Source organism: Aulostomus chinensis, chromosome 17 (genome assembly GCF_037954235.1).
Source record: "Aulostomus chinensis isolate RoL2024-O1b breed Wild chromosome 17, RoL_Achi_v1.0, whole genome shotgun sequence".
Lineage (NCBI taxonomy): Eukaryota > Metazoa > Chordata > Actinopteri > Syngnathiformes > Aulostomidae > Aulostomus > Aulostomus chinensis.
Genome location: NC_141336.1, coordinates 10,134,160 through 10,145,241, shown reverse-complemented (window position 1 = coordinate 10,145,241; position 11,082 = coordinate 10,134,160). Strand labels below are relative to the sequence as shown.

The 11,082-nt window shown below is 39.6% G+C and overlaps 1 protein-coding gene across 2 annotated transcripts; it reads right to left on the bottom strand.

Moving 5' to 3' along the window:
• Window positions 1-1,346: 1,346 nt before the first annotated feature.
• slc39a9 (solute carrier family 39 member 9) lies at window positions 1,347-10,363 on the bottom strand. 2 transcript variants are annotated; one of them, XM_086183137.1, is made up of 7 exons: window positions 9,813-10,363; window positions 9,502-9,610; window positions 8,289-8,492; window positions 7,966-8,034; window positions 7,435-7,520; window positions 6,468-6,602; window positions 1,348-3,583 (listed from the first exon to the last, which is right to left on the bottom strand). In XM_086183137.1, the coding sequence occupies exons 1-7, from the start codon at window positions 9,906-9,908 to the stop codon at window positions 3,350-3,352; spliced, it is 933 nt and encodes a 310-aa protein (XP_086039263.1). In that variant the 5' UTR covers window positions 9,909-10,363; the 3' UTR covers window positions 1,348-3,349. The 2 variants fall into 2 exon arrangements, with proteins under 2 accessions (XP_086039264.1, XP_086039263.1); XM_086183138.1 differs by lacking the exons at window positions 9,502-9,610; window positions 9,813-10,363 and adding an exon at window positions 9,255-9,364 and having other exon boundaries at window positions 1,347-3,583.
• Window positions 10,364-11,082: the final 719 nt, after the last annotated feature.

Genomic DNA, 11,082 nt, shown 5'->3' with positions numbered 1-11,082 from the left:
TTTCACAATAACCTGGATCTTTGACCACAATAATGTTCTTTGTTCTTCCTTGAGTCCGAGTGGATGTGTCAAATTTGACACAATTCCCTCAAGGTGTCCCTGAGATATTTCATTAAGGCTTCCCAGAATTTCTTTGACAGTAGTGCAGATGTCCACTGGGACGCAAGGATGACCTGAGAAGATTTTTGTCATCAGACACACATCACAGAGGCAAAGTTAATTGTAAACACATATGCTTTAAACAAATGAATATACAAAGTATATCACAGTACATCCACATTTTCACAGATTAAAAAAACTTTAATTTAGTCATAAAACACATTGCTTTACAACTGATTTGAACCATCAAAAATACAGAAATAAGGCAGACCCATTCTGGAATGACAGGAAAAAAAAAAAGAAAAAAAAAAAAAGAAGACACCCCTCCCTAGTAGAGTAGATATGGACCCGAGCCTAAACATTGGAAACCATCAAACAACCTTCGTATGAACAGTTTATCACTTTCTGGGTGTGAGAAAAGATCCCATCCAGTGTTGAATCTTCCCCTACGGATACATAGAAGTTTCCTCGATCTTTACATAGTTCATAAAAGATGTTCAGTCAGAATGTAACTGCGTCAGCATGATTAAATGTAAAAGAAATTCTTGCATTTTTAGATGTTCTGCCTTAGAAAGTCAACCCAGACCTCTGCAGGTTTTGTTTTGTTTTTAATATTGGACTTATTTGGCATAGTTTGACTTTGAGGACTGTTGTTAAGATGAACCCTCTTAGTCATTTAAAAAAAAAAACTCCCATTCCTAAAACATGCTTGAAAACATACTAAACACTGTGTTCTGAACCATTTTTAGAAAATGAAACCATATAAATGAACCCGACTGGAAAGATCTGGTCAGTTTTGCCCACGTTTTGAGACGAACCCCAACATTTTTTTAAACTCTTCCACTTAAATCTCTATTTAAAAACTTCCCCAGATTGGGAGATAAAGGAGTTACACTGATCTTAAATATCCACAACTCTGAGGAAATGTTATATCCCAGCAAAACTTTGCCATCCAGTCTACAAAACTGAACTTTAATTTCAAATTATATTGTCTTCTTTTATATTAGCTTTCTTAAAAGAAAAAAAAAAGAAATATGTGACATGTGTGCATTCTTTTATATCCTGTTTCCATCTCTGTGACCTGGATTAGTTTAAAGGAGAAGAGCAAAGCTGTGATGATTATTTCCTTTTATATATACACGCTGTACTCTTTCCCATTGAGAAAATGACAAGCGTCTTGTCTCACCTAGTTTGGAAACCAGGTAAGAAAGCTACCCCCCCCCCCCGCCCCAAAACATGATTTTTTTTCTGCACACACAGACACTCTGTATCGTCTTGCATCAGTAAAACAAGAAAGTCCATCCATTCAAGAAATTCACATTGAAAAATTTGTATTTGTGAGTGAGCAGTTCCATCTGGGCCCTGCGATGGACTGGTGACCCATCCAGGGTGTACCCGCTTCTTGCCCAACGTCAGCTAGGATAAGCCCCCCCCCCCCCGACCCATAACAGATAGGCGGAATAGAAAATGGATGGATGGACAGTTCCATCTGACAGAAGGAGAAAGTTACTCTGTACAGTTTACATACAAACATATACATGATGAGCTCTGCTGTGAGCAGGCACAGTGATACAATATCCTGACAGAGGAGGGAGCCCCCTGTTTACATTTCAATGCATTGACTGGTTCATTTTAATAGTACTGGGGCAGAGATGGATTGTTTGTGTGCGTGTGCGCGCACGTGTGTAAGATATGCCTTTTCTCATGAGCTCATGGTCCCTAAATGCACCCTGCTAAAGTATGCTTACCCTCTGCCTCAAAATAGACTAAAATAACACCACAATCCCTTAAGACAACTCTATGCACATTTCCTTTGTTCTCTATTCATAAATACATCCAAATACAACAGAAGACAAATTAACATTCAGAATCCTAACAGATTAAATACAAGTGTGTGTGTAGTGACCCACTGAGACTGGTTGTTCAGCCTTAAGCAGACTGATCATGCGGTATTTAATCAGAATCATAAAATGGCTTCTAATTAGGCTGATTCCGCAACCTCCACACTGTAAAAAAAAAAAAAAAAAATCGCGACCAAAAGCAAGAGTTGCTGGGGCTAGAAATACCACAGAGAGATGAAAAAATATACAAAACTAAAAAAAAAAAGTTTCCCTCAACTTAATTATTTTTTGGCCACAGATACAATCTGCTCTTTCAATCGATACTTTTCAGGCCACAAGACTCAACTTCTTCCCTCTTTTTATATAAATTTGTGGCAACTACATATGTGTCCTCTCAACTTCCTTTATCTGTGGCCAAGAAAATGAATTTTTTCCAAAGTATGATTAATTTGTGGCCACAAAAAAATGAAGATAACTTGTTGCAATTCCTTGATTGATTCATGGGAACAAGTCACCCAAATTAATTAAACTCAAACTGATATAAAAAAAATTGTACCTTTCTGCCACAAAATAAATTCAACAAATTATGTCTTGTGCCTTCAAAATAAATTGAAGTAGCAAGTTGTATGTTTTGTAGCCTAAAAATATATTGAGGTTATATCTTATGGCTGAAAAAAATGTTCCCTCTCTCTATGGCCACTCCAGGTAACTTGCAATTTCTCATCATGACGTTTGTGGGGAAGAAAATTAGCAAGGACTGCCTTTTCTACATGTAATGGGCTCACATTGAGCTTTCTCTTCAGGAATATCTTGCTATTATGGCACTTGAAAATCAGTTCAAATCAGACTGGATTCTTGCTAAGAGATTTACAATCTGTACAATTATATAAAAGAGAACTTTAAATTGTTGTCTTTGTATAACAAGCTCAATCAAGATCATCTAAATCTCTCTGTGCAACTGGTGCCTGGTAAAAAGTCGCTGTAACGAATTCACGGTTGGCTCTTTGATGAGCACAATAACGCAACACTGGAAAAAAGTTCTTGGTGATCTAAATAAAACGAGATCAAGGGTCCTGGGTCCCTGGCGTGCATCTCTTCAAAACTATTTGTGATAAGATAAATGGACATGAACAGAAACAGTACATTTTTGTCCTTGATATCAGCAGAAAAAGAAAAGAAAACGTGGTTGTGTGGCTTAGTCATCAATCTTAATCCACTAGCATCATTCATCCTTGTTTCAAGCAGATTTCAGAGTAAAAGAAAGTCCCCACAACCAGCACCAGCCAGATACAGGAGGTCCTTCAGCAGACAATATTTAGATCCACATCATATGAAGTCTTTGTTGAGGATGTTTTCCCCTCAATGCCTGCTTTGAGCTGTCCTCAGCTCTGGTCATGAGCTCCCAGAGTCTAATGATGGTGACCAACAGACAGCAGCAGTGGAATGAGACAGCCCAGTACCAGAGCTCCCACCTCCACCTTGCTCAGTCCTTTCCCGCCATTCCCTCCAGCTGCAGCATGACTGTGGCCTGTGCCCCCCACCTCAGGGAGGACATGGACAGTGGCGACATACAGGAAGGTGCCAGCAGAGAACAGCATGGCAACGCCAGTGGCATTGATGTCTGACAGGGCCTCCTTGCTGCTCTGAAGGCAGAAGAAAACAAAATACTGTCAGGTACAAAATGGCTTCTTTTTAATGGTGTAACTATTGATGGAATTACTTTCTTGAACTTTTTCATGATTTTAAGCATTGGTAGCCACTGAGGAGCTTGTTACAGTGAAAAGCTCTGCAATGGCTACATGCACATTGTAAGGTCATAGAGATAACTGGATAAAAACATGGAGTATTCCAATCTTAGCTGTGTTATTTAACTGATTGTAGACATGTATGCACCTCAATGGTACTATGAGACTACTAGAGGCAGCTGTAGGACCAGACATACACCTGGATAGTTTTAGTCCCATTAACCCTCATGAGCTTAGTACAATATTCTCCTTCTCTAAACCATAGGCCTGTCTCTTAGACCCCATCCCAACCGAGCAGCTTAAAACCTCTTTAGCCCAAACTCACACCTCTCTCCTGGATATGATCAATGTATTACTGTTATCTGTTTACATTCCACGGTCCTTTAAAGTAGCAGAAATGAAACCCCTTCTCAAAAAAACAACAACAACAAAAAAAAAACAACTCTGGATCCATAAGTTTTGGCCAACTACGGACCAATATCAAGTCTTCCTTTTCTCATCTCATCTCTGTGCTGGTCTTATTAGATCTCAGTGCAGTCTTTGATACCATTGACCATCACATCCTATTACAGGGGCTAGAAAATGTCATTGGCATTAAAGGAACCTAAATAAACTGGTTTAGGTCATATTTACTAGATCAATCTCAGTTTGTACTTGCTAAGGATAATTCCTCTGGAAAAAAAAAACCCACTACACTCAGCTATGGCGTTCCACAAGGGTCTGTGTTTGGACCAGTCCTCTTCACTCTATCTACTTCCACTAGGTCACATAAAATGGAGACACTTGATTAATTTTCACTGTTAATCAGACTATAAAGCTGTACTTATCAATGCATCCACATGAAACAAATCAGCTGACTAAACTAGTGGCTTGTCTAATGGACATAAAAACATGGATGACCCACAATTTCCTTTTATTAAACTCTGAAAAAACTGAAGTTATTGTGCTGGGCCCAAAACACCTTAGAAACATCCTATCTAATGAGATAGGTACTCTGGATGGCATCACCTTTGTCCCCCGCACTACCATAAGGAACCGAAGAGTTCTCTTTGATCAGTATCTGTCCTTTCACTTGCTAAGATCAGACACATCCTGTCTCAAAAACATGCAGAAAAACTTGTCCCTGCTTTTGTCATTTCCAGACTGGATTACTGCAATTCCCTGCTATTAGGCTGCACTAATAAGTCCCTAAAGACTCTCCAGCTGGTCCAAATGCTGCTGCCCACATGTTGACTAGAACCTGTAGAAGAGACCACGTCTCTCCTGTACTGGTCTCTCTGCATTGGCTCCCTGTCAAATTCAGAACAGAATTCAAAATTCTTCTTCAAACATACAAAGTCCTCAACGATCAGGCACCTTCTTATCTGACAGAGCTCTTAGTCCCTATTATCCAAGTAGAACCCTTCGCTTCCTGCATGCAGGGTTACTTGTGGTCTGTAGAGTTTCTAAAAGTACAATGAAAGCCAGAGCATTCAGTTATCAGGCTCCCATCCCTGAGAACCGTCTCCTAGTTTCAGTCCGGGATGCAGACACCCTCTCTACGTTTAAGAGCAGACTTAAGACCTTCCTTTTTGATCAGGCTTGTAGTTGGGCTGCTTAGGCTGGCCCTTGGATATGCTGCTATGGGCTTAAACTGCTGGGGGATGGACTCATTTTTATGTAGCACCTTGCTACCTTAATGGGACACAGAGTGCTTTACAGTGTCATCTCATTCACCCATCCACACACACACACACACACACACACACACACACACTGATGGTGGAAGCTGCCATGCAATGTGCCACTCTACACATTAGGAGCAATTCTGAGTTCGGGATCTTGCTCAAGGAGACTTTGACATGGTCAACAGGGGAAGTGAAGATCAAACAAGGTAAAAAAGATTCAAAAAAGGTAAAAGGTGACGCCAGACCCTCCACCGTTACACCTCCTTCGGTTGCTAGACGGCCACTCTACCTCCGAGCCATGCCGGCCACATGTCGTCTTTCCTTCTGTATATCTGTCTCTCTCTATTATCTGTCTGTCTCTGCCCTACCCTCCTGCCCCCCCCCCCCCCCCCCCCAACTGGTCAAAACAAATGGCCGTTCCTATCAAGCCTGGATCTGCTATAAAACTGACTTGAAATCTTCTTTGAAGCATTTCTGTAACACGCACTGGACTCAATCTGCTTTACAACATATATGGTACAGCTTCCAGAGAGGGTAACCAGCACAGCGAGCACACCATTTTGCATTTTTAGCAAGAAAATACTCTAAATACCCACAGCTGCAAAATTACAAAATGTTTTCAGGTCAAATTCCAGAAGGAAACTGGGTGTAGAGCGTAGGGGTGTCATGGAGGCAGGTGGCTTTCCGCATTAGTTGAACTATACTCTGTAGCATGTAAACATCTTAATCAGAATATTGTCTGTGGACACTGAACTATTTTTAACTGAAAGCCCCATGTGCGTAACCGAGAAAAGAAAAAGCAGCATGCCAAGCACTGTCAATGCTAAACTACATCAGACTGATAAAGAAAACAAATACTGCTTGCATTAAAAAAAAGCAATTGGTTGGACATGGGGTTATGTGAATTGGCGTTAACATACGCTGAGAGGAGGATACTTTCATGATAAACAGATTTTTAAGATGAGACAGGGGAGACTGTTATTAGCAATAAACTTGTCTCAAGCTGCACATATCTTAAAAAAAAAAATGTCAGAAATTTCAGAATTACATTTCAGAACTGGCTCCCACAATTAACAAGCACAATATGAAAATATTTGCAACAATACAGTATTTACCTGACTGAGGCCGAGAAAGGTGAGCATTGCGAGAACTGGTGCTGCGAGGGCAAAGACCAGAAGATGTTTGCGAATGCGGTTTCTTTCAAGCCCAGCATGCATCAGGAAAGACACCAAGCCAAACGCTGCGGGAGCCTGCAGACAAAGGTGTTACAATACTGTCACATTATAATGATTGAATGTTAAAGAGTGTGTCCTTGACATCTATAAACATGTCAGGTTACAGCAACAGTTACATTTGATGTGCATCAACTCATAATCACGAAAGTTGTAGGAATGCAAACATTGATTTTAAATATCATAATCAGTGAATCTGTAAACATTAACGGCAAAAAAGAATGGGCTGAATCTTGAGCCATGAACATTTCAAAATGGCTTTTACTAGACTGCAAATGAAAGTCTTCTTTGATTCACAATTTATTAGTAAAGTCAGTTCTTCCATTCTCATCTGGTAAGAATTGCATTTCATAAATTGGCATTATGAACAGGATTTGAAGAAACCACTCAGAAAAATTACACTACGACTTACATGAACACGTGGCCACTCAACAAGGTGAGCAACATTTTGCTGTAGTTTAGAAAAAAATTTGTGTAGTCCAATTGAGACACCGGCTCAGCAGTAAGGACTAAAATTCTCTGGGTAAAAGAATCAGGCGCTTAAGATAAATTATGTATCCAAGAATTTTTTGATCAAAAATTTTTGTTGGATGCATTGCAAAATCTATGGTGCTGGTATTAATCCAAAAAGTTGGACTAGCAAGCAGGAGATATTAAATTTAGAAAAAAGGGAGACAGCCAAATCCAAATAGGGAAAGTCCTGATGTATTACGGGATTATCAGCCAGAGGAACTAAATAAACTGCAAATTAAGTATCACCACACAGACAAATTTACAGCATGTCACATTTAACTGGTACCTTGTAGATTAGGCTTTCTCATACAAAAGGGCATAACATAGATAGTTTCACCTTATGCAGCATGATAGCCACAAAGACAATGAGTTGAACACTGGTTTGAGAGGTGGAGGCAGCGGCTCCAAGTGCCACTCCATCAGCTGCAAACAAAAGAGAGTCACTGATGAACCCAAAATATTTATTCATTAACATGACGACATACAGCTTTATTCAGTCTTATGTAAACAATATTTCTTGCGTACCATAGAACCCTCAATTAAGTCTTACACACAGGAAGCAAGGCTTGAGAGCTACTAGGTAACATCTGTCATGTACCTTTTGAAATTTTCAATCACCTAGATTTGAAAAGAGTTTAATTTTACAAGAAGTACACAATTGATGTCAGGAGCAAGGATAAACAGCTATCAGATTTTGCTTCCTGTCTGCAAGACTGAACTGAGGGATAAACAAAGTTCTATATTGTGTGTAGACATTTCATGAATAAGGCCCAATGTTTTTGTCAGCATCAATTTTCTAAACCATTCCACCACTTTCAGTTTCAGTCACAGAAATCACTTGTGAAACCATTATCAGAAGACAACCTACCTGCTGCATGGACCACAAGACCAAGGGTGGTGGTCACTTTAGATGAGGAGGCCCTTGCTGACTCTGGATCTAAACCAGATAAAACAAAAGTTTATGTGAATTATAACACAACTGTATTTTAAACCCTGATTAAGAAATGTTTTAGATGTTGCAAATCAACGTTTCTGGGTGTTTGTATCTGAGAAAGGCATCAAGATGAGGCTCATACAAACTTGCATTTCATCCTGCTTGATTTTCCTCTCCAATGTGTGTGTGTGTGTGTGTGTGTGTGTGTGTGTGTGTGTGTGTGTGTGTGTGTGTGTGTGTGTGTTCAGGATTCTCACCTTCAGCATTGTGTACATGAGAACTCCCTATCTGGTCCACCAGCAACATAAAGACAAAGCCAAGTACCAGAGAGACCCCGATGCAGGCATGGAGCTGCTCATGACCATGCTCATGTTGCCCACTTGTGCCTAGGGCGCTTTCACCTTCTGCCTTCACCTCAGACACTTCTACAACCCCCACCTGGCTGTGACTGTGGTGCCCACCTGTGGGTGACACAAGACAATGAGAGCTGAGTGGCAGGATGACTGTAAAAATATTCTGACAGTGATTCCTGAAACTACCTGGCACATTTTAGATGTAAATAATGTATTTAGTACTCTTCTGTAAATGTATTTACATAGAAAGTGATCATTCACTAAATATTTGTGTTTGACAAAGCTTGGTACAAAACACAAATGAATGTAAATAATTTGTCAAACTTTGCTCTGTTTGAAAAGATAAGATAAGATAAACCTTTATTCATCCCTCAGTGGGGAAACTGACTACTACTCAGAGACAATCTATATTATCTCTTATATAGTGCTACCTCGCCACTGAATCTCTATCATAAACTGCAAAAACCTTAGATAATTGATTGGTGACATGAGTGTCTTACAAGAGACTGCAAATAGAGAATCAGAAGAGAAGGAATGACATGTAATACATGCAAAGGTCATCGCTAACCAAGAACGTTTCAATTCTATCTTAAAACTTTTAAATAAGGACTGCAGAAAATGCTCACACTAGAGAGGATTTAAATGTTCGGCTTAAATACTTATAAATTATATATATATATATATATATATATATATATATACTTATACTTAATACTTATCATGAGCAACTGGACAGTCTCAACATATGTATGATTATCATTCATGGCTTTCCATATTGCCAACAAAAACGTAAACATGTACATATCCAGCTTCTCAAATGTGAGTACTTGCCACTTATTCTATCAAATGTAAATGAATATCTTTGGTTACCTTCAGACTGTTGGACTGACCACCTCATTTTCAGGGAACTTGTAAAAGACAATTGATGGACTAAAAAACTAATCTCATAATGGTAAAATTAACAAACACTGTATTTCCTTGCAGCCCCATGGGCACCATTCGTATCTTTTCACTGCGGGTTTTATACCGCATGCATCAGGTGGCCTTTGATCCTTTCAAGTTGTGGAAAGAGTGGTGGCCATGTTTAAATTAATAGACTTATTAAACTCAGGTCTACCTTCAAGGATTTCTTCATAAAGTGCGTGGACTCCTTCAGGAATGATAACAGCTAGTGCTGTCCCACAGAGCAGCCCTGCCCCCAGCACAGTCACCAGCTTCAGCTTCTCCTGATCAAACACAAAGCCACATTTGCTTACGTCCCCTTAGAACTTAAGATATTACTTTGATGATCGGGGACCAGTGACGTGGTGGTTATCAATGCAACCCTTTTCAGATCTATCCAGTAAAGCTAGGAATAAAGCATTTTAAAAAGTACAAAACTAAGACTAATTAAAGACTTGCATGAGGATATCAATGTTATGTGCTTACCTCTGAAAAGTTGACTGCAAGCGGTATCGTCCCAGCCACATAACATCCCACTAACATCGCCAGAGACAGCAGACTGATCGAGCTAAAATCGTCCATGACTGACTTTTATTTTGTCTATTACTAAGCTAAACCATCCAACAACAGCCTTTACCCGCACCTTACCACGGACGGTTATTCGTGTGCGTCAATATACACGACATAGCCTGAACTGTGGCTTATTAGTTTTTAAAAGATAACTAATATACAGCGGGTGCGTGGGTATACTGGTTAGCTTAACGAACGTTACAGCCTCTGGCCTCGTTAGCAAAGCTAAGCTAACTAGCTTCGGCAAGTGGGTCTCAATTCTCTCCAGTCAGACCCCTTAACACGATAACCTTCACGTCTAAAACAACCGACATCCTGCAACGTTTATTCCAGATTTAACTTTGAAAAGGCACGACACGACACCTTTCTGACTTAACTGGCTAAAAAAAAAAAACTGGCCAAGAGTGTAGCTTCTTGTATAGTGTCTGTGAGTATTTCCGGGTCACGTTCCATCCCTCAAACTGCGAAGACAACCTGCCACGTATCTGCGAAACTCGTTGGAGGAGGAACCGTGCATCTACGTTGCTGAATATTCTATTACACTCTAACAATATTTATATGAACCCAGACAATCCGAGGAAAGTGCAAAATGTATTAAATCACGGTTTCCCCCCGGTTGAAGCATTATAGGCGGTGTAAACAGTTTTTAGGTTGCAATTTTTCTACTTCGCCGGTTTATGGTAATGACTTAACTTTGAATGTATCAATTAGCACTTTCCCCATTAAATTACAAGCCAAATACCACAATTGTAATATTCTTGTTTTTGTTTTTTTTTTACAAAGAATAATTTAAGTAATAACATCTGAACACTAGTAGAAATTTAAAATTTTAAACGTATTTAAACTTAATCTGCCGGGTCACAATACTATTCTTAATAATTAAAAATGCTTTTTCATTGTCCTTTATCCAACAAATTTTGTATCCTTTGAAATGTACACAGCTGTGGTATAAAAGTGGACAGATCCACAATGCTTTGAACTTGTATTCTTCCAAATGGCCAGAGGAGGGCAACTTCAGCGGCTACAAAAAAAAAAAAGCACTGCAGATGTAAAATCACCCTACACCTCAGTAGTAGGAGTTTGTATTCTCCCTGTACCTGCGTGGGTTCTCTGGCTTTCTCCCACAGTCCAAAGACATGCAAGGAGGGACTTGCTTAATCGGATGCTCTTAATTGACCGTAGGTGT

Coding starts and splice junctions, on each gene's coding strand:
- slc39a9 (XM_086183137.1), bottom strand. CDS start 9,908: ATGGACGATTTTAGCTCGATCAGTCTGCTGTCTCTGGCGATGTTAGTG. Junction 8,035..8,288: donor TCATGTACACAATGCTGAAG/GTGAGAATCCTG, acceptor TATCTGGTTTAG/ATCCAGAGTCAGCAAGGGCC. Junction 7,521..7,965: donor TCTTGTGGTCCATGCAGCAG/GTAGGTTGTCTT, acceptor TTTTGTTTGCAG/CTGATGGAGTGGCACTTGGA.